The sequence below is a fragment of the Chiloscyllium punctatum genome, chromosome 5 (genome assembly GCF_047496795.1).
Source record: "Chiloscyllium punctatum isolate Juve2018m chromosome 5, sChiPun1.3, whole genome shotgun sequence".
Classification (NCBI taxonomy): Eukaryota; Metazoa; Chordata; class Chondrichthyes; order Orectolobiformes; family Hemiscylliidae; genus Chiloscyllium; species Chiloscyllium punctatum.
Window position 1 is genome coordinate 101,448,737 of NC_092743.1, and position 22,297 is coordinate 101,471,033.

The 22,297-nt window shown below is 38.3% G+C and overlaps 1 protein-coding gene across 3 annotated transcripts in view; it reads right to left on the reverse strand.

Moving 5' to 3' along the window:
• The window catches only part of LOC140477272 (zinc finger protein 236-like), a 167,465-nt gene that overhangs the window by 86,993 nt on the left and 58,175 nt on the right, over positions 1–22,297 (reverse strand). For all 3 annotated transcript variants that reach the window (XR_011960694.1, XM_072570867.1, XM_072570868.1), the window contains exons 7-12: positions 21,027–21,176; positions 19,212–19,388; positions 17,806–18,028; positions 15,457–15,729; positions 14,021–14,221; positions 7,667–7,820 (exon numbers count right to left, since the gene is read on the reverse strand). Coding sequence is in view for 2 of the 3 variants with exons in the window: in XM_072570867.1 (XP_072426968.1) it covers positions 7,667–7,820; positions 14,021–14,221; positions 15,457–15,729; positions 17,806–18,028; positions 19,212–19,388; positions 21,027–21,176 (1,178 nt within the window). In the remaining variant the exon portion in view is untranslated. The remainder of the gene's footprint in view (positions 1–7,666; positions 7,821–14,020; positions 14,222–15,456; positions 15,730–17,805; positions 18,029–19,211; positions 19,389–21,026; positions 21,177–22,297) is intronic.

Sequence of the window (22,297 nt, forward strand, 5' to 3'; positions counted from 1 at the left end):
TCTTGTTGTATTTGAACATGGACTACTTCAGTATCGAGGAGTCATGAATGATGGTGAACATTGCTCATTATGATTGCACATCCCCACTTCTAACTTTAAGGTGGACCAAAGGTCATTGATGAAGCAGTTGAAGATGATTGTGCCTAGGACACCACCCTGAGGAACACCTATTGAGATGTCATAGAGCAGACATGACTGATCTTCAACAAGCATAACCATCTTCCTATGTGCCAAGTGTGACTCCAACCATCAGAGAATGTGCACAGTGATTCCAGTTTTGCTAGGGCTCCTTGATGCCACACTTGCTTGAACGTGCCTTGATGTCAAGTGCCACTATTCTCATCTCATCTCTGGAATTCAGATCTATCGTCCATGATTTAACCAAGTCCGAAATGAGGTCAGGGGATGAGTAGTCTGGCAGAATCCAAACTGGGCATCACTGAGCAGGTTATTGCTGAGCAGATGCCACTTGATTGCACTGTTATGAGACCTTTGATCACTTTACTGATGAGGCAGTCATTGGTCAGGTTTAATCTGTCCTGTTTTTTGTGCACAAGATATACCTGGGCAATTTTCCACATTGACGAATGGATACCAGTATTGAAACCGCACTGGAAGAGCTTGGCTAGGGGAGTGACAAGTTTTGTAGCTCATGTCTTCAGTACTTTTGCCAGAATGTTATTAGGGCCCACAGACTTTGCAGTATCCAGTGCCTCCAATGATTTCTTGATATCACGTGGAGTGAATTGAATGGCTCAAGACAGGTATCTGTAACACTGGTGGCCACTGGTGTAGTCAGAGATGGAATATTCACTTGGCACTTCTGGCATGATGTGAATGCTCCAGCCTAATAGATGTTTCTGCTCTTCCACGATTGAAGATGGGGTTATTTGTGGAGCCTCCTCCAGTAAGTTGTTTAACTGTCCACCACCATTCACAACTGAAGAGACTGAACAACTTAGATCTAATTGTTTATTGTGGCATTTTTAGTTCTATCACCTGCTGCTTATGCTGTGGCAGGCAGGTAGTCCTGATTGGCAGCTGTACCAGGCTGACTCTCAATTGAACCAGGGTTGATTCCCTGGTCTGATTCCCTGGCTTGAGTGAGAGATGTGCTGGCCATGAGGTTACAGGTAGTACTCAAGTACATTTCTGCTGCTGCTATTGCTGGCCACCGCACATCATGGATGCCCAGTCTTGAGTTACAAGATCTGTTCTAAATCTGTTCATTTAACATGGGGATAGTGCCACAAAACATGATTAAGTATTCTCAATGTGAAGGGAGGACTTTGTCTCCACATAACTGTGCAAATGTCACTGCTACCAATCACTCACCAGCAGAAAGACTGGTAAGGATAAGGTCAAGTATGTTTTTCCTTCTTGTTGGTACCTGCACCACTTGTGTAGAGGCTATTTTCTTTAAGACCCAACCAGCTTGATCAGTAGTGCTGTTGCCAAGTTACTCTTTGTGATGGACACTGAAATCTCCCACCCAGAGTATATTTAGCACCTTTGCCATCTCAGTGATTCCTTCAAGTGTTTTTCAACATGCAGGAACACTGATTCCTCAGCCAAGGTAGGATGGTATGTGGCAATCAGTGGGAGGTTTACTTGCCCATGTTTAACCTGAAGCAATGAGGCTTCATGGAGCCTAAACTCAAATGTTGAGGACTCCCAGGGTAATTCTCTCCTGACAATATACTACAGTGCCACAGCCTCTGCTGAATCTGTCCTGCCGGTGCGACAAGATACATCCAGGGATGGTGATGGTGGTGCCTGGGATATTGTCATACTCATGGAATCATACTTGACGAACAATATCAGACTGTTGCTTGTCTCCTTCTCCTTTTTGCCTTCCCCAACATTACAAATAGAACTTGAGGGTCTTGGTGTTTCTAAGCTCAACCCACACAGATTCTACTTCACCAGAAGCCCCAGATTTTGGTAAGGTTGACTTTGCATTTCAGTAATGACCTCCAATCTCACGTGCTATAGTTTTGCAAGCTGATCTCTTATGTTGGAGCTTACCGAAACCTTTTGAACATCCATTAACTCTCCCTTATCAACTCTACAAAGCTACATCCTCAAAAAAATCCAGCATGCTGGTCATGCGCAACAATCCCTCCATAAATCCATGCTAATACTGTCCGATCTTGTCACAATCTTTCAGTGGTTCTGCTATTACATGACTTGTAATGGTCTTTGGCATTCTTCCCGACCACTGATGTAAAGCTAACTGATCTACAATCTGCCCCCCTCTCTGTCCCCTTTCTTAAATAGTGGGGTAACATTAGCTACCCTCTACTCCATAGGAACTGTTCCCAAATTCTGTAGACTCTGGAAGGTGACCAATAGCGCATCTACTATTTCTAAAGCCATTCTTTAAGTACCATGGGTTTGAGGATTTCAGGCCTTGGGGATTTATCTGTTTTTAATCCTGTTAGTTTACCCAACACAATTTTCCTATTAATAATTTCTTTCAATTCCTCCTACCCATTAGATCCTGTGCTTCCCCCATATTTTTCATATGTCATTTGCATCTTCCTTTGCAAAGACGTAACTAAACTATGTATTTCATGGTCCGCCATCTCTTTATCCCCCATTATAAATTCTCCCATTTCTGACTATAGCGGACTATATTCGTTTTTACTCATCTTTTTTCTCTTCACATACTTATAGAAGTTCTCATTTTTGGTCTGTATGTTCCCTACAAGCTTACTCTCATACTCTATTTTCCCTCTCTTAATCAACCAGTCTCTTTGTTTACTAAATAATAATTCTGTCTAAATCCCCTTGTAAACCATTGTCTGACCATGTTTCCTGTTTTATTTTTTATGACAGACTGGAATGTTTTGCAGTTCGTCCATGCGCTCTTTAAATGCCCATCTACCATTATCCCTTTAAATAACAATCTCCAATTTATCATAACTAGGTTAGGCTTATACCATTGTGAACTCATTTATTTAAAATCATTATCTTAGTCTTGTAAACAACTGCATCACTCTCCAATTTAATGATCCTATTTCGATCACTGTTCTCTCAAGGCCATTGCACAATTAGTTCTTCCATATTATACAATACCCAGTCAAAAACGGCCTTTTCTGTAGTTAGTTCCTCTACATATTGACTCATCAACTATCCCATATCCACTCTCAATTCTTTCTCTATGGGTATTACTACTGATTCGATTGGATCAATCTATATGCAGATTAAAGTTGGCCATAATTACAGCCAGTTATTCTATTCATTACTTACATCTCTAATTTCCTTTTTAATGTTTTGCCCAATATTAGGAATAGAGTTTGAGGGTCTAATACAACCCTAACTATTCCTTTCTGCCCCTTAATGTCTCCGAGTTCAACCCACACAGATTCTATTTCACCAGAGCTAATACCCTTCCTCACAACTGCATGAATTTCCTTTTTAATCAGCAGAGCTATTCCACCTCCTTTATCTTTCAGTCTGTCCTTGCTAAAAACTGAAAGCCCCTGAATTTTTATTTCTTATTCTGAGTCACTCTGCAGCCATGTCTCTGTAATACCCACTATCATAAACTCACTTACATCAATTCAAAAACCAATTCATTAATCTTATCACAAGTGCTTTGTGCATTAAGGTACAAGGCCTCAAGACTGGTATTTTTTGCATACTTAGTTCCTTTCACTGTGGTCCTGCTCACTGCTAGCCCTTAAACTTACCTGCCTGTCACTTTTCTAATCTACCATTCTATCTTTTGTTTTAGTCTTTATTTCACTGTCATCTGTCTCTGTGCGTAGGTTTCCATCCCTCTTCCAGTTTAGTTTCAATGCTCTCTGACTACACTCACAAATACATTCTCTACGTCATCAGTTCTGGTCCGAGTGCAACACATCCACCTACCCAAGAATCGGTCTTGCGTCCCAGGAATCTGAAACCTTCACTCTTGCACCATCTCTACAGTCATGTATTGATCAGATCTGTACTGTTATTTCAATTCTGACTAGCATGTAGCACGAGCCACAATCCCAAGATTACTACCTTTGAGGTCCCAATTAACGTGCTTCCAAATTCCCTATAGTTGGCTTTTAGGACCTCATTTCTTTTCTTACCTATGGCACTGGGACAATGTCTATCACGATCACTGGCTGCTCACCCTCCCACTTCAGAATATCCTGCAGCACCCAGAAGTCATGGAGTCTCATTTGCTGCACAGAACTGTCCATCTATTCCCCTTACTTTTGAATGCTAAATGCCCCTACTACATTATAACTAATTATTATTCCCACTGTTTTTCCTCTTCTGTGCGCCACAGCAAATTGTGTTACAATGAATTGGCTGCTGCCATTTTCCTGTGAGGTCATTTCCCCCTTATAGTATCCAAACAGTACATCTGTGTTGCAGGGGAATGGCCACAGAGAATTTTTGCACTCTGTCTTGTCCTGTTACTCTATGTGGTGGTCACCTATTCATTTATTGCTTGTGGAGTCAGCCTTTGTAGTAACCAACTCTCTGTGCTATCCACTTTCAGCCTCGTGGATACTCCAACAGCCCTAGGCCTGAGGTCTGAAACTCAGGCTTCCAGGAACCGCAGCTTCAAAATTTCCAGATTTGTCTTTGAGATTCCAGTATCCACAGTACTTTGCTTTTGTAACTGACACTCCTAATAAGATTTTGTTTTTGCTTTGCTGGAACTTCACTCTTCTTGAGCTTTATTCCAATGTTATATTCATTTAGTGACATAATACTAATGATAATAATAACAAGAAAGAAATGTTCCAAGGCACTTCACAGGAGTGTTAAACAAAATTTGACACTATGCCACAAAAGGAGATATTAGGTCAGGTTGACAATTAACCTGGTCAAAAAGACAAGTTTTAGAGATGGTTTTAAGGAGAAAAGAGTAGTAGAGAGGATGAAAGATTTAGAGAGTGGAGTTCAGAGTTTTAGGCCCAAGTAGCTGAAGGCACGGCCAACGTCAGTACAGTAATCAAAATTAGGGATGCTCAACAGACCAGAGTTGGAGGATTGCTGATGCAAAACTTACAGCAGTAGAAATAAACCATTAAACCCAAGGAGTCTAGACCATATAGGCAAATAATGTTATTCCCATTTAACAATCCTGTCCCCACATTCCTGTGCCTTCATCCATCAACCCCATTAAATCTTGAATGTTGGCACAGATCCTGCCGCAATCGTTATGCATGGATTGAATCACACAGCACGACAAGTCTCACTCTGTTTGAAGTCTCTCTCTCCCCGTGGACTATAACTTTTTAATTTTAAACATTTTTCTTAAAACAGTTCTCTTCCCTCACTCCTATGCTAAACTCCCTTTACAATATAGCTGATTGTGGTATTTACATTTTGTGTAGAATTACATAGAATTTATAACACAGGAACAGATCATTTGGCAAAACCAATCCATGCCATTGTTTAATATTCAGTGCCTCATCCTAACAGCATAGCCTTCTATTTCTTCCTCCCTCATTTAGCTTCCTCTGAAATGCATCTAGAATATTTGTTTTCAACCACACCATGCAGTAATGAAATCAACATTCTCATCACTCTGAATAAAAATAATCTTCCTGAATTCTTTGTTGGATTTATTATGCCCACTAATTTTAAATGTATATTGGCCTTCATTGCAAGTGGATTGGAGTTCAAATGTAGGGATGCTGTGCAGGGTCATACACAGCCTTGGTAAGACCATCCCACACTTGGAGTATTGCGGACAGTTTTTAATCTCTAGGATAGGAAATTCTACAGAAAGATTTACTCAACACAGAAGGAGTGAAGCAGCAGTTCATAGGTGTGCACTGGGATGATAAAACTGTCCCATGAGGATAGCTTGGTTTGACTGGCCCTGTACTCACTAGAGATTAGAAGGATGAGGGAAGAGCTGATTAAAACATATACAATTCTAAAAGGGGTTCTAAAAAATGTGCAGGGTGTTCTTTTTATGGTTGAAGAGTCTAGAACCAGGGGACAGAGTCCTAAATGGCCTGCCCTTTATCCTGAGACAGAGTTCAACAAATATTTCTTTACTCAAAGGATAGTGAACCTGTGGAATTCTCTACCACAGAAGATTGCAGAGACCAAATCACTGAATATATTCAAGAAAAGAGATACATAAATTTCTAGATTTTAGAGGCATCAAGGGTTGAGCATGAAAGCAGGAATATGGCATTGAGATCAAGGATTAGCCAGAATCAGATTGAATAGTGGAGCAGGCCTGAAAGGCCTAGTTTCTATGTAAGTGGAAACGACTCTCTATACTGATCCAATTGAATCTTATGTTAATTTTGAATATGTCAACCAGGTCACATTCAAGGCTTCTTTTTTCAAGAAATAAAACTTTCCTGTTTCAACTTCCTTGAAAAGTGCAACCACTCAGTTTAATACTGAACTTGCAAATTGATCCTATACCTCTTCCAGTGTCTCCACATTCATTGTTTTCATATTGCAGAGGCTAGAAATGAGCACAATGCACAACTAGAGTGAAAGTGAATTTGTACTGCAAGTTTTAAAGTAGTGTACTTTAAAAGAAAGCTATTAACTCATAAAAAAGCCACAAGGTAGATGCCCAGGTAATTAGTAAAAGCAAAAGTAACTAAAACAAGTCCTGAAGAGGAGAGCTAAATAAGTTATCAATGTCACAGAAATTAAGAAGACAAAAGGCAACCGTTTGGCTCATCGTGTCCCTTTGAAAGAGTTGAATTTGTCTCATGCCCCTGTGCTTTCCCTGCATCCATGTATCAATACGAGACTCTCTAAATTCACTTCTGGATTCTCCACATCAGATAGCATTCTTTAACGCTCATTTTCAACGGGTCAGATCAGGAACTAGCATAAATGAAAACACAGAAAATTAGATATGCAACATTTGTTTTTGTCTGCTTTTGCCTGCAAACACCAAAAAAACTGGCACACACTGTGGCGTTGAGGCAAACAAAAAGGGGTGGATGGAGACTTGGCCATGCTAACACGTAATGGCTGGCCACTCTGGAGGATGGCAGTTCAAGCCTATGGAACAGTAATCCAGCAATAGTCTAAATGTCATGTATGGAAAGACATTGGAAGGAAAAAAGAACAAGGCAAATTATAAAGAGACAGGAAAGGAATCGTTGAAGGGTCAAGCAGCATTAAAAGAGGCCACGTCAAGATCCACACAAGTATTTGGAAGACTGAATATAGTAAAGCAGCTATATTTGATTGTGACAGATGTGCATTAAGTTTCCCAAATTTTTTTTTGTGAAATTATCACCTGTTCTATGAAATGGTTCTGGACATTTACTTGAAATTTGAAAAGCAAAAAACTTGGGAGCAATTTTGTAATTAAGATGCAACTATAATATGAAATATCAAAATATACAACTTATCCACTTTTCAACAAATTTCATTAAACTGAATACCTTGAAGGACAAAAGCAGGTTCAACAGGGCTTCCAAATGGAATTAGATATAAACTTGAAAGTAAGTAATTTGTAGGACAATGGGAAAAGAGCAAGGGAACAAGACTAGGTGGATAATTCTTTTAAAGACTAAACACAGACACGATGGACCAAACAGCCTCCTCCTGCACTTCCTGATTCTATAACAGTATCAACTAGAGAAACTGCATGCAATCTTGCCAAGATACCACTTCCCAGCTCCCAAACAATTTAAACAAGCTATCATATCATTCGTACCTGATATGTTGTTTAAGATGGCTAGACTTTTTAAAACCCTTGTTGCAATATGCACATTTGTATGGCCTATCCCCTCCTAGTCCATCAGACATGATGCCATTGGCCAGGTAATGACTGTATAACTGGCTATTCCGTGGTGTTTGCTGAATGAGACCTACATTGAAAAAGAAGTCAAGCTTTTAAGTGAACTTTACTTTTGTCTAAAAAAAGTCACAGTTTTAACCTGGGTTAAAAAACGAAAGCGATCAACAAAAATGAAAATGAATCAGGCATTGCCTCCAGTAGTCGCTTACCACAAAGTTGCTTGCAACAATTTTATTGTTTAAACTTGTAAAACAGTTACACAACGTACAATATAACTGATGTTAAATAGTGGGATTAACTTATCAATGTGCCTTGGTTAGGCTGAACATCCAGAAACCCTCAAAACAGATGATTATTACAGACAAACTGCCAACTAATTGCACAATTCCGATTTTTTTTGTGTTGCTGCAAATAAGGGTCTGTAATAGATTTAGTTCCAAGGAAAAAAAGAAAGTGAAAGTGAGCTGCAGGAAAATTAGTACCAAAGAGACCCTATTTAAAATAAATTTACCAGAAACAATCTTAAATTGCAAAACTAGACATCTAACGTATAATTTATAGTTATAATGAATAAAATGTGACTATTTAATAAATCTATTAATGCATGTATATACTACTAGAATCTTCATAGAGATGTCAACCATTGTTGTCCAAACTTGGAAACATGCCCATATTGTGAGTTTCCCGATTCTATTATCGGCTACGTAGCTGTATTTTTGAAGTTGTGTTTTGTGCTGTTAACCAACATGCATAGCTTTATCAAAACTAAAACTAAAATCCAAAACTTCAGAGATACACACAACACATCAATTGAACCTGAAGATTGTAAAGGTGCATGAATAATTTTGAGAATCAGCACTGGAATAAGGAAAGCATGGGAGATCCTCAGCAAAACAAAAAAAAATGTATTTTCTTCAATTCTAAGAGGGGATTCAGATTTGAAAAGTTAGCCTACACCTTCCCCTTCCCTCTCTCCCCAGACTGTGCATGTACAGCAAGTGGTGCTTATAGTTTCAATTTTCAATCTTGTTATTTTTCACATTATACCTGCTAATATTAATTTCAGTTGCAGAGAAGACAGCTCAGCTTACTCCATTTAACTAAGGACTGAAGAAAAAGAACACAATTTGCAGCTCTTTTATATAATGTAATTTGCTCCAACAAAGAGAACTGCTCAGCGAATGAAATAATCTTTCATGTTACCTGGACTCCACATTAAACCTTGGTATAAAGTCCACCAGGGCAATTCGGCATTTCAACCCAGTGAATCTTTCAGCTGAGCAGAATGGCACAGCAGATACGTGCTGGGCCTATAACTCAGACGGTGATGGATCAGAATCATCCACTGTTTAAATACCTCAGTTTAAAAAGTTGGTCAGTCAGTGTTCAGAGTTTTATTCCAACTTTATTTCAAACTCTAAAATACCCATTATTTATTCCCTATGTAAAGTATACATGCAGTTCTCATCAAACTGTCCCATAATGAACATATAACTATCACTTGTTTCCTAGCTCCAACTGGTCTAAAGATATCTCTGACCTTACTGGTTGAAAGTGAGGACTGCAGATACTGGTTGATAACACTTCAGACAGATCTGATCCCATTGGAGACAAAAGTAAATCGGAAGAAATCATGATTTTTTTTCATTTCTTCCAGAAGGAATAATCCCCAGGATGCTCGTAGAAAGGGGAATTGCAATGCAATATTATTGCATGTCAAGTAGGTCTAGTTCGGTTTCTTCCAGTTGGGGATGGACACAGCCTGCACTTGCTTGACACAAATATTACACTGAACCACACACTGGAACAAATAATTGAATGCTCAGGCATGGTGGTAAGCTTTAAGGCGTATCTTAGGACAACAGTGAAGGGTATTCTGCCATCACATTACGTATTCAGCTTGTACAACCTCAAATCAAACACATAGTGCTTCAAATGCTTTTCTTAAATATAAATGTGCAAGAAAGGCAAAAGGCACTTAAGTAACATACCAATATCCAAGGCTTGGCCTTCATAAACCATCTAACTGAAGAGTGATTATATAGTAATGTATTGTTTAAACCTACGTGAAAACTTTATATCTGTGGTTTCTCCAAAGGATGCAAGCAATTGAAAGTTGAACTGAGATCTCAAAATGTCAACCTCTTGTTTTAAATCAAGGAATAAAAATCATTTGCCCCATGCTGCAATGGATACTGGAGTATCTACGATGTACACCCACAAATAGCTGAAGCTTCAATTGATCCTCATCAAAAACTAAAGGACGTGGCTTAACACCCATGTAGTTTCACTGGGCAGAACATTTAAAATGAATTGTAAAGGATTATTAAATTTTCTATTTATATTTATGGTTTCTATTCACTTCAAGGTATCTGTACTCTCTGACCCGCATTCATTCATTAATGCCTCAACTTTAAACAAAAAACTAATAATACTTATATAGCGCCTTTAACATGATAAACATCTGAAGGCACTCAGAGGCTATAAAACAGAACCTGACACCAAACCACGTGAGCAGACAGCTCTTCCTGGCTCAGGTCTCATAACTAACTAAAAAAAATTCTCCTCCCTTTCAAATCCCTCAGTCCTCTCCGTCCTTGTAAACACCCACAGCCCATAATTTTCAGCGATCTCTATGCTCATGACCTCTTGTATATTCCTGATTTTCTATTCACTATCAAGATTCGTTTTTCAGCAGACTAGACTATACTGGAATTCCCTCCTGAAACTCATTCGCCCTTCTCTTAAGATGCTCCTTGGATTCCACAGCTTTTCAGTTATTGGCCACAAAATCTCTATGCAATTCAGTGTAACATTTGTGTCAAACAAGTGCAAGCAGCAAACAAGAGAAAACCTAATCAAATCATGAAATAACATCACCATCACCAAATTCACCCATTATTAACATTCTGCAGATTACTATTAATCAGAAACTTCAAAAGTAGACAAATATTGTCATTATAATGACAGTTCAGAGGCTGGAAATTCAGAGATGAGTGACTCAAATCCTGACTCCCCAAAACCTGTCCACAATCTACAAAACATAAGTCAGGAGGTGCCATGGAATACTTGCCACTTGGCTAAATGAGAATATTTCAAATGACAAGCCCGACATTATCTCAGGCAAAACTGCCCACTTGACTGGCACCCGATCTGCCAACTTAAACATTCAGTCCCTCCACCATTAGTGCTTGTTGTTAACAGTATGTACAACATAAAAGATACACTGCAACATCCCAATCAGAATTTTCTGACAACATCTTCCTTCCAAACAATTGACCTCTACCACCAAGAAGGACAAATGAAACAGAAAAATGCAAACACCAGACTTTAGGGGGGAACATTGTGGCATAGTGGTAATGTCATTTGACTAGTAATCCAGAACCCCAGACTAATGTTCCACGAACATGGATTTGAATCCCACCATGGCAGACAGTGAAGTAAAAATGTAAATTTAAAAAACTGGCCTAATATTATCGATTGTCATAAAAACCCAACTGGTTCACTGACTGTAAGGAAATATATCCTTCACATTGTTTTGGTGTACATATGCCACCAGAGCCATAGCAATGATTCTTAACTGTCCTCTAGGTAAATAAGGATAAGCAGCAAATGCTTGCCTAGCCAGTAACACCTACGCCATGAGTGAATTAAAAAAAACCTGAAAATTCCCCACCAATCTACATAGAATCCTGGAATTACACAACCATTCCTTCCCTGCTACTGGATCAAAATTCTAGAATTTCCTTCCTAACAATATTGCAAGTGCATCTGTACCAGCCACTCAAAGTGGATTTCTTGAGAGCAAATTGGGATGCGCAACAAATGCCAACCTTGTTAACAACACTTTGTGTCGTAAGAAAATTTTAAAAACATCAAATTTTGTCTAATAACTCTTCTGTGAAGCACTTTGGGAGGTTTTCCCATCTCAAAGATACCACGTCAAAGTTTTGTAGCAATATTGCAAGCTGTCACAGTTGAAGAAACATTATCAAAACCTATTAAAAAACTTAGTTAACAATTGACTGATTTTATACTTACTGACTTTTATGTTGGACAAGAATAATGCATAATATAATGTCAGAAGAGCAGATAGGATTTATTTTAAAATTTTAAAAGGATCTCTCCCTTCCTGTCTGTATTCATTTAAAAGTAATGGAAAATGATCAATTAATTAACAAATAGCATTACAAAGGAAAGCGGAGCACCCATTATAATGAAAGAATTTTAGTGGTAAAGGATTCAGGTCTCTGCCCTAACTGCTTCTTATTTTCAGGATTTTCTGACAGCAGTATTTTGCTTTTGTATTGATATCATATATGCTTATGTTACTATCACATGAGATTTTTAAAAGTTGAATTGTTAAAAATGTGCAATGGATGTCTTAAGACTGTATATTTGGATCTCATGACTTCATGAGAATGATTCCACAGATGAAGAACTTCAGTTATGTTGGTAACTTGGAGACGTTGGAAGTTGTTTTGGAGAAAAAAAAACAGGTTGCAATTTGATAGCAATATTCAAAATCCTGAGGGGGCTGGACACAGTAGACAAAGAGAAACTGTTTCCACTAGAGAACGGTTTGGAAACAAGTTGGCACAAAATTAAGGTAATTCATAAAAGAAGGTACACAGACATGAAGATAATTATTTTCTGCATTAAAAAGAATATGATCTGGAATGTGATATCTTAAAGTGTGTGGAGTCGAGTTCACTCGTAATGTTCAAGAGGAAACACATTATTATGTGAAAGTAATAATATGCACATTATGGGGAGAAGGTGGGGAAATGAATTTTGGTGCTTTGGTCATTTGGGCAGCAAGCACAGACACAATGGGCTAAATAATTTCCTTGATTGTTGCAACAATTCTGTGATTCTAAAAGACACAGGAAATACAATAACATATTCTGCACTGGAATATAATCAGTAGCCTCATCTTAAAAGGATGAACCTCATGTTTATCGCCTGGAGCAAAATAACCATGTGGTCATCAGCAAGGTTGCTCATTAATCAATTTGCCTTCAGTTTTACAATTCTGACAAAGGTACCTAAGAGCATCAAAGGCAAAACAAGGCAGGCACTAAAATGTGTAAGTCTGAAAGGGTAGAATGGGGGAATGGACAGAATGTGAAACAGGAGTTCTACTGGCAGGTTTCCATGCTTGTCTGCTTACATTGTAGAGATTAGACATCACAGGAAGCATAAATGCTTTCTGTACCTACCTCTCCCAATGCAATGTCAATAAATGAGGTGGACAACTGACAAGCTGCCATTAGCTGAAAACATCAACAAAGAACTTTGTGCTTACCAGCTTTGAAACTTTGGGCAGAATTCAACACTGTTCTACAGGATGAGTTTGGTGACAATGCCATTTATTCAGGCAGGAGGTGAGAGGGTAGGGATTGGCTGCCTTCCCAATTAAGTCTATGGCAGGAAGGACAATAGGTAACCTTTTTACTCAGCATCAGGAAGGGGTTCCACTGATTGCTGCTACCCTCCCTCACTGCTCTTCTTGCCCAACTGTTCCTATCATTCAACTGTGGTCTGGGATCCAGATTCTGGCAGCAGCCACTATCGCCATGGTGGTCGTCCTAGCTTCTTTCTGATCTTGGAGAATACCTGCGCCCAGTTGAGTATAAGTGAGGCAATTAATATGATAGGCCTTCAAGAGGCAATGCAGCCAGTGGCTGAGACCAACATTCCCTAATCCCATCCTACAATCACATTCATTAAATTTAGACATTTATGCCCAGAGGAGAACCAGGGACCATTAAAAGGAAAAAATATTGTGCCAGCAGTTTCAATGTGTCTAGTTTTCTCTTCTTCCCCACCCCCACCCACCCCCAGAGAAAAGAATGCAATCTGCTAAAGGTTAGTCTCTGCAGCAGAGCCATCAGTTACAGAAAAGGAAATAGGAAGAGCGATTCGATAATAATCCACGAGGAAGCTCTGCACTCATTAACAAAACAAAGTTAACTGGTTTTGGATTATAAATTAACATATTCATCAGAAGATAAAACCAACCTCAAGTGCACTCCAATATCTTTCCAATGGTTAAAACAAAGTTTTTTTGATTAAAAGCAATGTGATAAAACTGTGCAAAAGCATCACTCAATTCTCCTTTTTGTTCAAGTCAGGGTGCATCAATTAAACACTTCAAATTGTTCAATGCCTTTTTATTGCCTTTTAAATATAGATCAGTTTAGCTTTCTTCAGAGAACCATTTCATTACATACATCTCATGAACTCTTGTGTGATTCAAATGCTCACCTGAATCAGTGATGAGGATAGGCTCCTGAAGAGGTATGTCAGTTAACGTGATGCTGCTTTTTAAAATTCGTGTCTTGGCTGGTTTGCGTGGAAACCGTTTTTTAAGCTGTAAATTTTTGAAGTGTGAAGCAATGTGACTTTTGCGATGCCCTGAGGTGCGGAACTTTTTGTCACAGTGTGGACAATCAAAAGGTCTGGCTCCTGATTATGATAACAGGAAAGAAAAGAAATGGAGAAAGAGTTAGAAAAAAAAATTACTGTGGAAGTCCTGATTGATTAAACGCAATGGCATTATTTATTCTAGTTTGGGATTTTATTTCAATGACTCAGGAACTGTGCAAGTGCTTTGAACACCGTTGACACATTTTTCAACCGTGATTTCTGGGCTTCCCATTTGGCGAGGTAGCTTGGTGTCTTTTAAGTCACAAACTGCACGAGTGCCTCAAACACTAAACAGGGATAAGAACTGCATTAATCGATCAGAGGTGGGCTACCCACCATTTTGGACAAGCATGATAGTAGCACTTCACTTATATCTGTAGCAGATGTTTCCCACTCTGCACATGCAAATAAGGTAACTAATACCCACTTAACACTCCGACAACAACATTGCTTTGGCATGAGACATCAAGGCACCCAACACTTAAAACACCATAAATCAAAAATGAAATAACTAACCTGATTGTAGAGCCAGGAGGAGCAAAGGACTGCCCCTATCCCACTATCCTATGTGTCACCCACTCTCATGTTCTACTTAATCAAATTTAAGCCTCGCCCAGCAGCAAATGGTACAATTACATATGCCCTTATTAACGTGTATTTTATGTTGATTTTAGCCATTTAGCAATAAATTTGAGGTTCCTAAATATTGAATATTTCTTGGCATGTAATTTCATGAAAATGTTGGATTAAAATAATACCACATTGTGGTGTGTAAGTAAATGTTTCAGTTCATTCTCTGAGAACTATGTTCCCTCCATTATGTCTTACAATACCTCTCTGGAGAGTTCACAATAGATGAAAACAAAATGGCCTTCTCCCCAGAAACCTCCATTAGAAGAATGCCAGCTATGGCTCAGTGGGTAGCAATCTTATCCCTGTACCAAAAAGTAGTGAGCACAGGTACTTCATTAGCTATGAAGCACTTTAGGACAGACTGGAATCATGAAAGGCACTGAATGAATGCAAGCCTCTTTTCCTTTACAGTATACTACTTTGATCAACTACTTTGACATTCTAGAATTGATGACTCCATATTGTTTGAAATCAATACCATTGTTAAAAGAGAGAAGACTGTAAATAGTGTGTTTTTTCCATACTCCGCAATATAAATCATATTTAGATTCATCAAAAAACTTTCCTTCAGAACATCTCTGGGTTATTATGTGAAACAAAATTCAAATTTACAGAAGAATCTTTTCAAATGGTGACAGTACCTGTGTGTAGCCGGAGATGAACCTTTAAACTCCCTTGAGTAGAAAACATCTTTGCACACATGGGACATCTGAACTCCTTGATGCCAGTGTGTGTCTTCATGTGAGCAGTGAGGGTACTTTTCACAGCAAATGCCCGGAAACACTGAGTGCACTTGTATGGTTTTTCATGAGTGTGAATACGAATATGTCGTACCAGATCACTAGGCTTTTTAAATTCTTTTGTGCAGTACGTACACATGTGCCATCTAATTCCATTCACTCGACGGACAGATCCTAGGATTATAAAAGAAAACAAAAATCAGCTAATTATGAACATTTCTGTATTTATTTTCAAATTTAAGTAAAGTCATGTACTCCTAAGTAGTATCTCTACTGTTCTGAAATGTACAGCACAATCTCCTGTTTATCAGACCCTCAAATCTGAGGAACTAATTATAACTGATCAGTTTTTCCTTTGCCAAATTCAGTAATGGTCCACCCTACTCTGATTCATCTGGTTTTTGTTTACAACCTTGATTGATCAAATAGAAATTATATAATAAACCTCAGTACAAGTTTAGTCTCTTTCTTCACATTATAGTAACTGGAAGGAGTTGGCTGGATAAATCTAAACTTTTCAGTTTCACTTGGCATTTCACATTTCCAGTTCAAATATACTTATAAGAAAGGGAAGAACATTTGAGCAAAAAAAACTGTGTTTACACTGCTAGGAACTATTAGCTCATGTAATGTTGCATCACTGGCAAGGTCAGCATTTACTGCTCATCCTGAAGTACCATTGAGAATGAGATTGTAAGCACCTGTCATGAACATGTAATTATGATATTGTAAATATTTATTTTTCATCAAGACCTTTAAGTATGAAGTTAAAATGCTTTCTGACTGGGAGACATAGGCTTTAAAAATTCATGAACAACTGTCTTCACGAATGTTTATTTAAAGTTGGTCAGATTTGGCTAACTCTGAAGTTGGCTATATGAAGAGTCGTTGAAATGCAGGCAACTCCTCCTGGACAGACCAACGAATTTTCTAAAAGTTGCAATGCTTCACAACTTCAAAAGGGATTCCAGCTTGAGTAACTTACTTACCCAGTTGAATAACAGTTGATTTGAAATTAACATAGCAGCTATTTTACTTTGTGTTGTGACAGAGAAAATTTAGAAAGCCATTTTGCTCAAATCCCCAGGAGAAATTCTGAGAGTCAGCATCAGAGAAGATCCTTGGACAGGCAAACACAAAGGAAGTATCAGTAAACAGCTACTGCTCTAGCAAAAGAGTCCAAGCAATCTGTAAGTGCTGTAACAGCAGAACTAGCAAGGACCAAGAAATCTCTCTTCTAAAACTTTTGTGAAAGCCACATGGGTTGGAGATGAGGAGAAACTATATTATTCAGAGGGCTGTGAAGCTTTGCAATTCTCGACCACAAAGATTGTGGTGCTTCAGCTTTTGAGATTGTCTAAGGTAGAGATTGACAGATTTCTGTGTACCAGTGGCACGCAGATCATGAAGATGGGGTAAAGGCTTTGAAATATTCAATCAGCCATGATCATCATGAATGGCAGGGCAGGTGGATGGGCTGAATGGCCTACTCCTATCCCCAAGTTATTCATACCCTCTTGAAGAAAAATCAAGTATCACATATTTAATAAAAAGGTAGTTATAACACCCTGCAAAGTTGGAACTTCTGTCTAAGCAACATTTAGTCATACACAGCAGTTGGCATTGGTTAAATATTTGTTTGGACTTTGTGTCTGTTATATTAATCTTTCATATAATTTTGTTGTCACAGCAAACCAAGATGAAAAAGAAACAGCATTTGTGTATTATTCTTCAAACACCATAGACTTGTACAGCAGAGGCTGCAGTCTTTTGGCCCATCATTTAAGTTCTGGTTATTTGATCAAGCTATTCCATAAATTCCACTCCATCCTGTCTCACATAACCATACAATTTTTCTAAGTTATGACTGAATTTGCTCCTACAGGTCATTCTGCTATAACATGACAGTTGTGTTTCTTTGCAACCCTGTGCTATAGAAAATCGCGCTGTACAAGATTGTGTTCAATAGAATGTTTGCGTTATCCAAACAGTATTGACAATGCAGTACAGCCAATTAGTGTTAACGAAATGTGCGTTACACCAGAACGACTGTACCACTCCTTCTGAGTGCATTTCAGATCACAGCAACTGTATTAAAGCAATTCTCCCTCATATCTCAAGCAGTTCCGTTGCCAAATATCTTTGTCCTGTTCACTCAAACAAAATCTTTCATTACCAATAATATTCACATATATGTAAGATTGTTGAAAAAGAATATAGTCTTCCCAGATGTCATATTTTCAGACTTACCCGGATACATCATCATCTTTTTCACCACATCCACATTCTCTTTGCCAGACAGTTTTTCCATTCGTTGTTGGTGAGATTGCGGAGTAGAAGATGGAGTCGGTTGAAGAGGGGCAGTCTGTACATCCTGGGACTGACTTCGTGATAATGAAGACCTTTGTTGACCAGAGTCGGATTGATGTGCTTGAATAGGAATAGTTGTCAGTCCGCTATTTTCTAAGGCTTGCTGGAATTCAATTTAAAAAAGAAAAATAGCATTTATGATGATAAAAATTAGAACTGGTACATAAAACAAAACTATTCATAAGTTAACAAGATAGCTTTCAAAAACTAACCTTGACAACAGTTTACTATACATGTTATAGTAGTGTATAAATAATTACATGAAAGAGGTAGAGCAATGCCATACAAACACTGAAATAAAAGGATATAAATATTTCCACAATCTCACAAAAACCACTTAGTAGGTTCTATAGGCATATTTTTATTAAGTGGCTACTCTGCTATCGATCCAATATGGTTCAGAGAGCCTTCAATCAATCTATGCCTCTCCGTAATCTGGTTCAGAATTCTAATCTCCAGAACTGTTTAAAGAAAACAAAAGTGGGCACCTAACTCATTGGCCCAGAAATACCAATCAGGGTAGGAAACCCTATTTCTGACCCTAAACGGATTAAAACATTATGACTTCTACACTGGAAATCCCTGAATAGTAGCCTCCATTATAAACCTTTTGAGGAAACGTTAAATCTGGTAGCAGAGAAAATTTGTATGGAACCCCACACATCCTTTCAAGACCTTAAGGAATAGGAACACAAGTAGGCTGTTTGATCCTTTGAGCCTGCTCCGACATTCAGTAGGATCATGGCTGATCAGATATTCCTCACATCCACTTTCGTGCTCTTTCCCAATAATTCTTGATTGCCCGACTGCTCAAGAATCTTTCGCAGACATAAATATACAAAGGACTTCGCCCCCACAGCTCTCTGTGGTAAAGAGTTCCAAAGATTTTCAACCCTCTGAGAAAAGAAATTACTCCTCATCTCAATCTTAAATTGGCACCCCTTTATTCTGAGACTATGCCCTTGGGTTCCATGAGAGCATCTAGGGCCATGTTGTGAAGTTTAAACCACCAGCAAACACTTTGAAAACTATTGTGAAAGGATAAACCCTTTCTTAGACTGAGAAGTGAGGGAGTGTATGAGTGCAAGAGGGGATTTACAGTGCAATGTACGTGAGCACATGCTTGAAGCTCGAGGCTATTCTTTGGAACAAGAATCATATTGGACTTGAAATGTTAATTTTGTTTCATTCACCAAAGATGCTGCTAGATCTTCCAAAATTCATCATTCTACAGTGCTGTTTGAATATGATTTTTTTAGTTGAAGAAGTGGAAACGGGAAACTCACTTGCAAGATATCCTGATTAATACTGCCTTCAATGGTGATTTGCTGTACTGGTTGCTGAGACTGTGTTCCCTCTCCAGTAACCTGCTCTGACAGTTCCAGAAGCTGCTGTATTACATCAGTTACAGCTTGTGCTCCTTGGTGACCTCCTGCAGAGGTTACTGGCGATGACCCAGCTGTCTGTTGACATGAGAAAATACATAAGAGGACAAAAGCAGTTTGTAATTTACAATAGCTTACAGCCTTACACTGTTCTAAGGAACCACATTATTTTAGACAAACCAATACAAAAATCTTTAAAGCATTGTACATTACTCACATAAAATAATGCAAAAATACTTTACAATTGGGGCCTTCACATATTAGCTCTGTAAAGCTGATCACTAACTTCTTTGCTCACTAATTTATTTACTTTAAATAGTTAACTCCTTGCAAATATCATGCAAGAAAAAGGTGTTTAAAGGCAACAGCAAAGAATTAACAAGAGTTAGGGAACTTGATTCCAAAATATCAAGTAATGGAATATAATTTAACATTTCAGTCATTGTGAATCCAATGTCCTGATAATGTTACAGACCTGTTTTTAAAAGAACTGTATTTCATTGTGCCACGAAAATGCTGCACTCATATTATTACAATCAACAGATCAAAATTATAACAGCTTTGTCTACCTTGACATATTGTGGTATTCCATAGTCGGCGTATACATGCAAGCACCAACTGAATGCTCAGAATGAAAAAGTAAATGTCCAGATGTAATCACTTTTCAATAACAATGAAGGCAAGACATTTGTCAAATCATGGAGAATTTTTACTGTACATGACAGACTCATTTATAACAAAGTAATCAATATAAATGAATAGACAGTAAGAGGAGGGAACAGAGCATAACTGGATAATTATTCTACAAGACAGATTACATATGTCAGAGGTTTATGTATGGAAGTAAATGTGGTAGATATTGTAAATTGTTCAGAAGGTATTTGATAAGATCCTACTAAAGACACTAACGTACAAAATATTAAAGAGACTATAGATAGACAAAGCTAGAAGACAAAGTGAATTTAAATAGCTTCATTTTGGATTGGTTGGGATGTGGAAGATTGTGAGAAATAGTGTGCGCATGCTAAAGCTTCCATTGCTTTTCATTTTTGTAAATGATTTGGTGAAGGCAGAGAAGAAACATTATCAAAGTTGATCATTATAACAAATTAAGAAGCAGAATAAACTGCAGATGACTAGAGGAGGTTATACCACAGGGTGGATAGATAGGTACCAGAAACAGTCAAATGCAAAGAAATTGGCTGTATTTTTTCCATTCACAAGTCGTGGGCATTACTGACAAGGTCTGCATTGTTGAATTGTGGCTTGGTAGGTATGCTCAAGTCCCATGTAGGACAGCTTGAGCAAGGAAAGCAAACTTCCTTCCCTAAAAGAACATTAGTGAAACAATTGGGCTTTGCATATCAAACAGTGGCATTTTCATGGTCACCATGACAGAGACTATTAAAGATCTTTATGAATTGAATTAAAATTTCACCAACTGAATATATTCCCAGAGCATTGCCTGGTTTTTGGATTATCAATCCAGTGATATCACAACAATGCCACTACCTCCGACATTACCTTAATTTTGAGACATACTGCTATATGTGACACACTACAATGTAATGTGGTGCTTCACTGTAATGTTTGGACATTGGACTCTTTAGAAATTAGTCCAAATGGAACATACAATACGTATTTCTTCAATGTTACCCCAATATTTCCTGAATGAGAGATTAACAATAAAGCCGGAATCACACAAATTCAATTTACCAGTACACTGTGGGCGGTGTCAGTGATCACTCGAGATGATTCTGATCCATCTGAGTGCATCCTGCTGATGTGTGCATTAAGGCTTCCCAGTTTCCTGAATACACAACTGCATTCCTCACATTGATATGCTGGTTGGTCACCATCCTTCACCTTTTTGAAAAAAAATAGATAAAATGAAAGACAAAACACTTTCATAAATAAACAAAATACATATTATAATTAAACAAAGCTATAGTAACTTTGCCATAATGGCCAGTGAGGTTAATGAGATTTTAACACTACATGGGGCAGCACAGTGGCTCAGTGGTTAGCACTGCTGCCTCACACCACCAGGTTCCCAGGTTCAATTCCAGCCTCGGGCGACTGTGTGGAGTTTGCACATTCTCCCAGTGTCTGTGTGGGTTTCCTCTCAGTCAAAAGATGTGCAGGTCAGGTGAATTGGCACGCTAAATTGCCCATAGTGATAAGTGCATTAGTCAGAGGGAAGTGGGTCTGGGTGGGTTACCCTTCGGAGGATCAGTGTGGACTGGTTGGGCCAAAGAGCCTGTTTCCACACTGTAGGGAATCTAATCTAATCAATGCTTCACAGTATTTCCATAATTATAATTGGCATTGCAAAGAAAAGCAAGAAGTGGGACTTTGTACAAAAATATCGTACTGTGTCCAAAGACATCATGATGTGTTGAGAGAAATTCCTCAAATAAAAACTATTTGATTAGTAGTGCTTAAAAAATATTAAGTTTCATCCTGTAAAAATAGCTAGTCTACAACTTTCATTGCTAATCCAGTGTCATAGAATGCTAAACAGAATGATTAATTGCAAATCATGAGATTGAAAATAGCACTTCAGACATTTCTTTACAATGAATCTCAAATAATAAATGGATGTCTTTTCGTTCTAAAACCTTGTATAGAATGTCACAATCCAATTATATTAATTTAATTGACTTTAATAGCACTGAGCAAATCAGCAGTTCATATGGGCAGCTTATTTACCTATCTTAAAATTCAATCCTTTCCTCCATCACACAGGACACTACAGCTACAGAAGAAGCTCCATTAAAAAAACACGACTCAAGAATTGATGCCAATCGGGTTTGTACTATATTGTTGGGAGCCTAAAGTCAGGAGTCTACTCACGCTTCCCCACCAGGCTGTGCCTTATCCTGCAGGCAGAAATGACCCTCCAAAGAAAAAAAATGCAAAACATTCCCTTTGTAGGGCCAGTAGAAGTGATGTCCTGGGTTCCACAAAGGAAAGTTGTTTTCTTC